Source organism: Dama dama, chromosome 3, assembly GCF_033118175.1.
Source record: "Dama dama isolate Ldn47 chromosome 3, ASM3311817v1, whole genome shotgun sequence".
Classification (NCBI taxonomy): Eukaryota; Metazoa; Chordata; class Mammalia; order Artiodactyla; family Cervidae; genus Dama; species Dama dama.
In genome coordinates, this window is record NC_083683.1 from 56214313 (window position 1) to 56226533 (window position 12221).

Consider the following 12221-nt stretch of genomic DNA (forward strand, 5'->3'; position numbering starts at 1 on the left):
GCTCTCGGTGTCACCTGAGGTTCATTCCCCCCACGCCTCAGAAGTCTAACACACCAACCTGAGCCATGACTTTACAAAGCCACTTGGGTTCCACAAAATATAAGTCACTTAGCTGCAGCGCTGGGTCTTGAAAATGAAGAAGGACCCCTGTAGGAAAAATCAAAAGTGAAACATACAATTTAGAATATGAAAATAGCAAGGGGCTTCAGAGGGAATCTAGCCCAGTCTCCTCATTTTACAGATTAAGAAACTTCAGCATCGCTGGGGTCAGAGCCGAGACCAGAACCAGGGCATCCTAGCTTTCCTCTCAGGCAACCATTGATTCTCCAAGTGCCAAGTTAAACCATCACAATAATAATTTTAATTATTAATATTAATTATTAATTAATATAAATTATTAATATTAATTATTAATTAATATAAATATTATTATATTATATAACCAGGGCATCCTAGCTTTCCTCTCAGGCAACCATTGATTCTCCAAGTGCCAAGTTAAACCATCACAATAATAATTTTAATTATTAATATTAATTATTAATTAATATAAATTATTAATATTAATTATTAATTAATATAAATATTATTATATTATATAATAATTATTACTATTAATAATTCTCCTGCGAGTGTACAAATAACCTCCACATACACTGCATTCATTTGATACTATGAAGGATATAGCTTGAACTTAGGGTCTCACAGCTCCTAAATACTACAGTCAAGCTCTAAAATCCACATGTCACTCTGGCTGAGAGAAGATGTTTTCCACTACTGTCCTTAGATAATTTCTAAATTTTTCTCTTATGACATAATATATGATTCAACATCAGCACACATGATGATCTTTCAAAAAGAAAAAAAAATCAGCTACCTATTAAAGAATTTTGTCAGTATTCTTTTAAATGTAAATTCTATACAAGGGTCAGATACACTTTCACCAACTCTACTGTAGAGCTTTGAAAAAATATGTAATAAACAAACCTGATTCATTTAGAAAGTGAACTGCATGAGGAAGCTCATTTTCATCTAACTGCAGCTGGTGTTCTCTCACAAGTTGTAATAATCGTTTCCGGTCAATTACAGGAAATTCAATTGGCACATTTTTACGCTCTGATAAAATGATTTTCTCAAGTTCTACGTAGCAGTCTGGAATCAGCTGCCCAACAACAGGCTGATCTCGGATCTGTGAAATTACAGATGACAAGCTGTAAAAATCCATTTTATACATCTATATGTCAGTTGGTTGGTAAATTTTGTGCTAATCAATCAGAAAATGATTATTTTTAATAAAATCAAGATGCACTGTAAAACCAATTAAATTGTGAGAAATAAATAAGATGATCTTAAAATAAGAAAAAGAAAAATGAACACAGAAGCCAATTTGGAAAGAACTATCAAATAACATTGTATGGAAATAATTATCAAGGTATTCAGAAAATCCATAGCAAAATCCAAGACAAATCATTAACCTTAAATAAAGGACCTACTATTTTCTAAGACATTAAATCTACAGGCAATAGATATGCTAACATAAAAGTCAGGATTGTTAGAGCTTTTGGACTTTATTTTTTAGATGAAAATATCCATATCCAAAGTAAAATTAAATTTTGTTCTTGCTATTCGCAAAATGCAATATTAGTGAGATGTACATATCAACAGTGAAGTGTGGAGACAGACATGAAATTTCCCCACCAAGCTATGCTTTTTCATGGAGACCCGAACTTGGAAAAATAAAAAATCATCTAAACCCCAATGATTCTATGTGAGAGGATGATTTGGGGTCTCTTACACTTAGAATCTAAGTAAAATCAAAAGTTTAATAGAATGACCTTATGATGAGAGTTTCTGTAATAAAAATATTTCCAAACATTTTTTCTTCTTAAAAATCTAATTTTAAATAGAAATACAACTTTAATAATAGTAAATGTCTTTGCAAACCACCAGGTGGCAAACTCTCCTCATTTCTCAACCCATGAATATATTCTTGACAATAAAGAATAAAATTTCTACCTGAATTCTTCAACTTATTACAAATAGAAATTGGGTTTATTATACCTGCACACACACACACACACACACACATAAACTTTATACTTGTTCTTTATCTACTCTTAACCTGATCCTTCAGGAACCTGATTTATAGCGGCCATAACCATTACTTACTTATTTACCTCCAAACAGTTGAGATTGTTTTGAGGTACCCCTTGAACCAGAAAATTAAATATAATTTCACTAACTTCCACTTTTCATGGTCCCTCTCTTTATCACTTATAAATTAAGATAAAACAGAACTTCAGATTGAAGTTTGTGTTTAACCCAAGAGGGGAAACCTACATATAAAAGTAAACAAGAGTTCACACAGCAGTAAAGTAACAGAGGGATGGACTTTACAGGGCTGGATTATAGGCTGATCAAAGGATCCCACTCTGCTAAGGGGCTGGACAAGACGGAGAGGGACATTGTTGGCACTGATTTCTATTTTGTCCTACTTCCTTTAACCTTTATCATCAGGTCACCAACAGGCAAAAACAGAAAGCTTTTATTCTAAACTCTGCAAGGACACATGTTAATAAGAGTGAGACACACAAAGATTAGAAAAGATCATGGTAAAAGGAAAAGACGAAAAACAAATGAAAGGCCAAACAGAAAAAGATTTCTAATAGATTAAAAGCTGCTGACTGAATACAGGTTGAGGCACCTCAGGGAGGAAAGAATATTCAAGTTCTGGCAGGCTTATTGTTTTGGGGTCATCTGAATCACTATTCTGCAAAGCAGCCAATTGAATTTTCAAACCAATATAACAGAATGATGCATCCATTTGCAATATATACCTTCCTTCAAATAATACTGCCGTTTCTCAAAGCATTTGTTTTTAACCTCCTCATCCGGTATTGCCTTCAGAGCTCATGTACAAGTGCAGAAACTGGTCTTATTGCCAGTAAACTTGTCTAACTTGCTATTAGCCTAAAGTAGTACCAGTCCAGCTTGATGAGTCAACTACTTTATTCATAGACTTCTTTAACTAAATTCAAATTTTCTCAAAACAAACTCATACTTTAAGAGTTCTTTTTTAAAATATGATAAATGGTCTGATATCAATGATAAAAGAGAAGCTATTAAAATATTATAAGTAACAGCAATGTTCTGTAAGTACAGATATAGTCTCAAAAGGAAACTCCCCGGGTAAAGAGAATATTTAATTGAATATATTAATTTGGTGCATTTGTTTCTTAAAAGTCATGTCACTCTTTAATCATATGTCTCACAAAAGAGTAGCAAAAACTAGAGATAAATGATATTTTATTCTTCTAATGTAAAACGCCATTGACCCACATTTGTGAAGGCTTTTAATGATTGTGATAAATGTGTGGAAAGATATAACTGTGCAAATTCTCTCTCTGGGCACCACAAAGACTGGCACATTTATAAATGGCTCATTAAGCTTTGGACAGACCATAATCTGTGGATATGGAACAGAACTAAGCTAACTGGACAACGTGTTATAACCAAGGTGACTGTATAATTTATCATCCAAACTGGAATGCTTCTGAGAATGTAGTGAGACACAATTAATAATTATACTGGGACTGTCGAGGCAAAACAAGACCCTTGTTATAAGCCACAGCTTTGGTCATTAGTACTAATGAGCTAAACCAATAGAGGCTAACAGTGAAATCCACCATTGTGTTTGTCATATTGAACTATTTTAAGTGTTTTTCAGTACAGTTTATACCTTGCTATCTGTAGAGCCCAGGTAAAATTTCTTTCTCTTTCAAGTATTAAAAACAAGCATTTGTTACCCAATTTATTTGTGTTTTATGAACTCTATGAACTATATTTGTCTTATCAGAAAGAAAAACTTTGTAAAACAAAAACATAATTATTAAAGTTTGTATGAATTAGAATATCTCTTATACATTGTTGAAAACCAAATTAGTGACCGTGGTGACCAGATGAAAGAGACTTCTCTCAATATTGAAGAAAAAAAAAATGTTTGAAAGGGGGATCACAGTGACAAAGATGTGAAGGAACAACAAAGACCAAGATGAACATAAAACAGAAACTCCAAAAAAAAGGAGCAGATGGAGAAAAAACAGTCAAAGAAAAATACAAGAAAGATAACTCCAAGATCCCAACATCCATCTTTATCCTTTTGATTGAATCACTACAACAGGATATTGGGAGAGAAGGGCATCAGAAACATGTCCCCGGATTCTCTCAGGAACATTCTCTCAGCCTCTCAGACATCCTTTTAGTTTCTCTCAGGATCCTCAATCATCTTTAATTCCCAATTCTGTGAGTTCAAAATTAAGTCTAATATAAATAATTTTAAAATTAAAAGTACTTGAATAATGCTAACAGCTAAGAAAAATCCACACTTTTAAGATAGTTGTTCTCTTCTCAAGACTGCTGACATTTCTTAGCAGTTGCAGAATGTAAGAGTTAATAAATTATATTTATCTACCACCTAGGGAAAGCAATGAACCATGTTACCTTGAAATTAAGGCTCTCATTGATGATGGTTTTCCGAAGTTTTGCCAAAGCATCGGATTCCTCAGTGGCATTCACAAAGTGATAATCCCGTATTGCAGGAAACCCTCGTTTGTTCAAGAGTTCCTTGGTAATTTTACTGATACAGGCTTTGCGCTGCTTCTCATCAGTAACATCTAAATGTGTGCCAACAAGAATCACAGGGGAAGAAGAAGCACGGGCCTATGGAGAAAGATACAAAACACTCTTGTGTTTGTTTTAAAATCAAGACTGCATATATTTCCATTGATATTCACTTTCTACAAAATTCACTTGAGTTGAAATGAGAATCCAAAAGACTTTAAGAAGAAAATGACAACTGTCTTTTCTTCCTTAAACCTAAGGAAACAAATTAAACTTAAGAAATTTCTAAAAGTCATTTTTATTTTTATTTATTGTCACTTTTCAGGCAGCCTATATGACAGTAATAAAACATTTCTTTATTCTGTGCCTAAAATGGGTTACTTTTTAAGTGTGCATTGGGCTTCTAGATAAAATAGTATTTAATAACACCCAAATAATATCAGAGTAATAAAATTTGTTTTATATTTTCTCTTCCTTATCTGTGAATTAAAGCTCATTAATAGTAATTCAGTGTGGATAAAACAAGTCACTAAAGCAGTAAAGCATTTGGACAGTAATTTGAAGTAGAGGATTTATTTGGCAAAAACAGAACTATGTTCAGCAAGGTGGAACTGAACATTATTTTTCATACAAAGTTAAAAGCACATTATATTTCCTTCCTGACCACTTGCCCAGTCCCCATCTCTTTGAGAGAGAAAAGCTTCATCTAAATTATTTCATCTGATTGATGACTGTCATTTATAACTTTATTGCTACTTCTGTCTTGGGTATTCCTTTAGAAAAGGTGTATGGATTCATTACGAATTCCAATGTATTGTCTATAGATTATAAGATAAAGTCAAGCACGTATCTGCTGATACTTTTTAAATTGACCTGTCTTTATACTTAGAAATGTCTCTAATAGTAGGTTTCCCTGGTGGCTCAGATGGTAAAGACTCTCCTGCAATGCAGGATCCCTGGGTCGGGGAGATCCCCTGGAGAAGGAAATGGCAACCTACTCCAGTAATCTTGCCTGGAGAATTCCATGAACAGAGGAGCCTGGCGGGCTATAGTCCATGGGGTTGCAAAGAGTCAGGCATGACTGAGCAGCTCTCACTCACTCACTCAAAGCAAGTACCACTGCAACTATACCATTTGCTCATTTTGGCTAGCTATAATAAAGTTTTTAAAAAAGGAAGTTAAAAAAATCACCAAAATGACAAAATAAGCTTAATGGAGCCAAAATACATGACAAAATTTCCTGGCAAATCCTTCTAAGGTTTGCCTCACAGAAGAGCCTACTAGAGCATTATTCAGTGACCATTCATTTTTACTTTAGTCTCAATTCTAAAAAGGCACATATTTTTAAAACCATATATACATAAAGGAATATCTAACAGCAAGAGACAAAATGAAAAAATTACAAACTTTCAAATACAATATTCATCTGGGGCCATTTAAAACTGTAAGTCCAACAGGGCTTTACACTAAATTGCCTCTGAGGACACAGTTGGTAATGCATAGATTGCTTCTTTTTCTTACTACAGTTTATTTTAAATTAAGGAAATTCATATTATACTTAAGTAATAATACCAGGGAGCTCCTGAAAGCCTCCTGGTTAGGATCTTGGGCTTTCACTGCCATGGTCCAAGTTCAGTCCTTGGTCAGAGAACTGAGATCTTGCAAGCCACACAGTGCAGCCAATAAATAAATAAAATTAAATTAAAAAGAATATAAAAAATAGTCTAACATATATTCTCATTTTTAACAGATTAAAAGGGATTCAAATTTCTATACCTTTCATTAACATAGAACATACTATTTTCATGTCACAACTTAATTACTCCTAAAATTTCCTAACTCTAAGTGCTTCTAACTTTCTTGCAAAAAAGTATTTGAAAAGTCTGTTTGATGGTACTATTTGCCCCAAATAAATCACCTTATACACAATAAGAAAACCCATGAACTATTTTCTATTTTCAAATTATTAGATCATATCACCTTTATATTGAAAAGCCAAGGCTTCATGGCATCAACTTCAGCTTGCCCTTTGCTGAGGTCATAGACCGCAAGATACAAGGCTCGTTGGGTCATAAAGTGGGGATGAGTGCTGTAGAACTCCTCACGACCTAAATAAAGATCGGAGAGCTTTTCAGTCTTCCAGAGAACAGACAAGAATCCTCTTCTTCAAAAATAAAGTTACGTGGCACTACCCACTATTTACCACACACAAAAAAAGAGAAAAACAATCAAAAGATAATAGTTACAAGATTACACTGGGTTTTTACTAGGGACTGACAACTTCTTGCTTATGTGTCAGCTACATAGCTTCAGCTGACATGTGCTGGTTCCTAACATTTCCTTCCATGGCTTCTCCATTCTGGTGGCAAGGGAAGAATTAGGAGAAATAAATGACTTTTGGAATAATTCCATATGATCCATCAGGTCTCTGTAGTATTGGAACAGAAAATTCACTTTTTAAATCCCTTTTTAAAAAAAGATATCTGAATAAAAAAAAATTTAGCAAAATAAATACCTGCAAAATCCCATACATTCAGAATGAGGTCTTTCTTCCCTTTGCCTCTTATTTGGATGGGCCAGTCTTTCACATCAATGCCAACCGTGGCACCTTGCATCCCAAGATCTGATTTCTTGATTTTCATCAACTGCTGCAATAAGGTGGTCTTGCCACTCCCAGTATTTCCCACAATCATAAGTTTCATTCGGTTATAGGGCACAGCCTTTTTCAACCGCTGCTGAAGAAACCTGGTATTTGAAAAACAAAAATAAAATAATAAATTGCTTACCAGTGTACTTAGGCTATAGGTGAATTCTTACACATTGAATTATTTTGAATATCAAACTGTCATAATGTACAGTATGCCAAAGAGCACATAACTCATAATAACTTAATAATGCATGTGTCTTTCAATGCACTGTTAATACATCTACTTTGTTAGTGATGTTGGTCTAGCTAATAATGATTGGAAGCCTCAACAAATATAATGACACTAGAAACAATCAAAGTATCAAAATCTTTGTAATACTCATAAAAATTTTATATAAAACACATAGACACATGATTTCTTTAAATATCACAAATAAAACTCTAAAAATTATAAAGCATAAAATTTTACAAAGCCCATAGGATAAAGAATCAAGGTAGATCTATGTTTTGTTTTTTAAAGAACCTCCATAATGTTCTCCACAGTGGTTGTACCAATTTGCATTCCCACTAACAGTGTAAGAGGGTTCCCTTTTATCCACCCCCTCCTCCAGTATTTATTGCTTATAGATTTTTTGATGATGGCCATTCTGGCTGATGCGAGGTGATACCTCATTGTAGTTTTTATTTGCATTCTCTAAGAATCAGTGATACTGAGCATCTTTTCATATACCTCGTGGCCATCTGTATGTCTTGCTTGTAATGATGTCTATTTAGGTCTTTCACCCATTTTTGATTGGACTGTTTGATTTTTTGATATTGAGCTCCATAGGCTGTTTATATATTTTAAAGGTTAATCCTTTGTCTGTTGCTTCATTTGCAAATATTTTCTCCCATCCTGAGGGTTATCTTCTCATCTTGTTTATGGTTTCCCTTGCTATACAAAAGCTTTTATGTTTAATTAGGTGCCAATTATTTGTTTTTATTTTCATTATTTTAGGGGATAAGTCAAAAAAAGATCTTGCTGTGATTTATGTCAAAGAGTATTTTTCCTGTTTTCCTCTAAGAGTTTTACAGTTTCCAGTCTTTAATCCATTTTGACTTTATTTTTTTATATGATATTAGGTAGAATTCTAATTTCATTCTTTTACATGTAGCTGTCCAGATTCCCCAGCACCACTTACTGAAGAGGCTGTCTTTTCTCTATTGTACTCTTGCCTCCTTTGTTATAGTTTCAGTTCAGTTCAGTTCAGTCGCTCAGTTGTGTCTGACTCTTTGTGATCCCATGATTTGCAGAACGCCAGGCCTCCCTGTCCATCACCAACTCCCGGAGCTTACTCAAACACAAATCCATCGAGTCAGTGATGCCATCCAGCCATCTCATCCTCTGTCATCCCCTTCTCCTCCTGCCCCCAATCCCTCCCAGCATCAGGGTCTTTTCCAATGAGTCAATTCTTCGCATGAGCTGGCCAAAGTATTGGAGTTTCAGCTTCAGCATCAGTCCTTCCAATGAACACCCAGGACTGATCTTCTTTAGGATGGACTGGTTGGATCCTGCAGGTTGGATCCTGCAGTCCAAGGGACTCTCAAGAGTCTTCTCCAACACCATAGTTCAAAAGCATCAATTTGTCGGCGCTCAGCTTTCTTTACAGTCCGACTCTCACATCCATACATGACCACTGGAAAAACCATAGCCTTGACCAGACGGACCTTTGTTGGCAAAGTAATGTCTCTGCTTTTTAATATGCTATCTAGGTTGGTCATAACTTTCCTTCCAAGGAGTAAGCATCTTTTAATTTCATGGCTGCAGTCACCATCTGCAGTGATTTTGGAGCACAAAAAAATAAAATCTGACACTGTTTCCACTGTCTCCCCATCTATTTCCCATGAGGTGATGAGACCAGATGCCATGACCTTAGTTTTCTGAATGTTAAGTTTTAACCCAACTTTTTCACTCTCCTCTTTCACTTTCATCAAGAGGCTTTTTAGTTCATCTTCACTTTTTGCCATAAGGGTGGTGTCATCTGCACATCTGAGGTTATTGATATTTCTCCTGGCTATCTTGATTCCAGCTTGTGCTTCTTCCAGCCCAGTGTTTCTCATGATGTACTCTGCATATAAGTTAAATAACCAGGGTGACAATATACAGCCTTGATGTACTCCTTTCCCAATTTGGAACCAGTCTGTTGTTCCATGTCCAGTTCTAACTGTTGCTTCCTGACTTGCATACAGGTTTCTCAAGAGGCAGGTCAGGTGGTCTGGTATTCCCATCTCTTTCAGAATTTTCCACAGTTTATTGTGAGTCACACAGTCAAAGGCTTTGACATAGTCAATAAAGCAGAAATAGATGTTTTTCTGGAACTCTCTTGCTTTTTTGATGATTCAGCAGATGTTGGCAATTTGATCTCTGGTTCCTCTGCCTTTTCTAAAACCAGCTTGAACATCTGAAAGTTCATGGTTAATGTACTGCTAAAGCCTGGCTTGGAAGAATTTTGAGCATTACTTTACTAGCGTGTGAGATGAGTGCAATTGTGCAGTAGTTTGTGCATTCTTTGGGATTGCCTTTCGTAGCAACTGGAATGAGAACAGACCTGTTATAGTTTAGGTGACCATAAACATAAATGTGGGTTTATCTCTGGGCTTTCTGTCCTGTACTACTGGTCTATATTTCTATTTTTTGTGCCAGTACTATACTATAGTGTTTTGATTACTATAGCTTTGTAGTATAGTTTGAAGACAGGGAACTTGATTTCTCCTGCCCCATTTATCTTTTTCAAGATTACTTTAGCTTTTCAGGGTCTTTTGTGTTTCCATGTAAACTATAAAAACTTTTGTTCTAATTCTGTGAAGAATGCCATTAGTAGTTTGATAGGAATTGCACTGAATCTGTAGATTGCTTTATGTAGTATATTAATTTTCTATCAATTCTATCAATTCTTCCAATAGAAGAACATGGTGTATTTTTCCATCAGTTTGTATCCTCTTTGATTTCTTTCATCAGTGTTTTTTAGTTTTCTGAGTATAGTTCTTTTGCTTCCTTAGGTAGATTTATTCCTAGGTAATTTATTCTTTTTGTGATGGTAAATGTGATTACTTTCTTAATTTCTCTTTTAACTCTTTTGTTTCTAGTGTATAGAATGCAAGAGATTTCTGTGCATTAATTTTGTATCCTGAAACTTTACCAAATTCATTGATAATGTCCCAGAAGTTTTCTGGTGGAATTTTTTGGATTCTCTGTATATATGTATATATATATATATATGTATGTATATTCTCTGTAACATGTCATCTGTGAACAGTTTTATTTCTTCCTTTTCAATTTATATTCCTTTTATTTCTTTTTCTTCTCTAACTGCCATGGTGAGGGCTTACAAAACTATGTTGAATAAGTGGTGAGACTGGACATCCTTGTCTTGTTCCTGATGTTAGGGGAAATGCTTTCAGTTTTTCACCACTGAGAATGATGCTTGCTGTGAGTCTGTCATATATGGCCTTTATTATGTTGAGTAAGTTCTCTCTATGCCCATTTTCTGGAAAAGGAAATGGCAACCCACTCCAGTATTCTTGCCTGGAGAATCCCAGGGACAGAGGAGTCTGGTGGGCTGCCGTCTATGGGGTCGCACAGAGTCAGACAAAATTAAAGAGACTCAGCAGCAGGAGCATGACCATTTCTGGAGAGTTTTGGTCATAAACGGGTGCTGAATTTTGTCAAAAGATTTTTCTGCATGTATTGAGATGATCATATGATTTTTATTCTCTAATTTGTTAATATGATATACCACATTGATTTATTTTCATATATTAAAGAATCCTTGCATTCCTGTGATAAACTCCACTTGATTATGGTATATGATCCTTTTAATTTGTTGCTGGATTCTGTTTGCTAGTATTTGGTTGAGGATTTTTGTGCCTGTGTTCATCAGTGATATTGGTCTACAATTTTCTTTTTTTTTTTTGGGGGGGGGGAGGTCTCTCCTGGAGGCTCAGTCCATAAAGAACGTAAAGAATTTGCCTGCAATACAAGACCCAGGTTTGATCCCCGGCCCGGGGAGATTCCCTGGAGAAGGAATCTTTTTTTGGATATCTTTGTCTGCTTTAATTATCAGGGTGACGGTGGGCTTGAAGAACGAATTTGGGAGTGCTTCTCCTTTTGAAATATTTTGGAAAAGTTTTAAAAGGATAAGAGTTAGCTCTTTTATAAGTGTTTGACAGAATTTTCCTGGGAAGTCATCTGGTGCTGGACTTTTGTGTGTTGGAAGGTTTTTAATGACAGTTTCAATTTCATTACTTACAATTGGTCTTTTATATTTGCTAATTCTTCCTGGCCTTCTAATGCTCCTGGCCTTGGAGCAATCCCACTGCTGGCTATATACCCTGAGAAAATTATAACTCAAAAAGACACATGTACCCCAGTGTTCATTGCCGCAGTATTTACAATAGCCAGGACGTACAAGCAGCCTAGATGTCCATCGACTGATGATAGGCAAAGATGTGGTACATATACACAATGGAATGTTACTCAGTCATAAAACGGAATGAGATTGAGTCAGTTAAAGTGATATGGATGAACCTGGAGCTTGTCATAAAAAACGAAGTAAGTCAGAGAGAGAAAAACAAATATCATATATTAACACATATATATGGAACCTAGAAAAATAGTACTGATGGACCTATTTGCAGGGCAAGAATAGAGACAGACACAGATTACAGACCTGTGGAAACACGGTGGGGAAGGAGAGGCAGGATGAATGGAGAGAACAGTACTGACATATATATACAATCCTGCTTACAGTAGTGAGAAGCTGCTATATAACAGGGAGCTCAGATCAATACTCCGTGATGACCTAGATGGGTGGAATGGCGGGGGAGGCTCAAGAGGGAGTGGATACATGTATATATATAGCCGCTTCATGATGTTCTACAGTAGCAACTAACACAACATTGTAAAGCAATTATATTT

At 35.3% G+C, this 12221-nt stretch overlaps 1 protein-coding gene across 4 annotated transcripts in view; it reads right to left on the reverse strand.

Annotated features, from left to right (window-relative positions):
* LRRK2 (leucine rich repeat kinase 2) overlaps nt 1-12221 on the reverse strand; it is a 193534-nt gene that overhangs the window by 81920 nt on the left and 99393 nt on the right. For all 4 annotated transcript variants that reach the window (XM_061129857.1, XM_061129863.1, XM_061129850.1 and 1 more), the window contains exons 29-33: nt 7133-7362; nt 6598-6725; nt 4498-4716; nt 985-1186; nt 59-147 (exon numbers count right to left, since the gene is read on the reverse strand). In XM_061129857.1, the coding sequence (XP_060985840.1) occupies nt 59-147; nt 985-1186; nt 4498-4716; nt 6598-6725; nt 7133-7362 (868 nt within the window). The remainder of the gene's footprint in view (nt 1-58; nt 148-984; nt 1187-4497; nt 4717-6597; nt 6726-7132; nt 7363-12221) is intronic.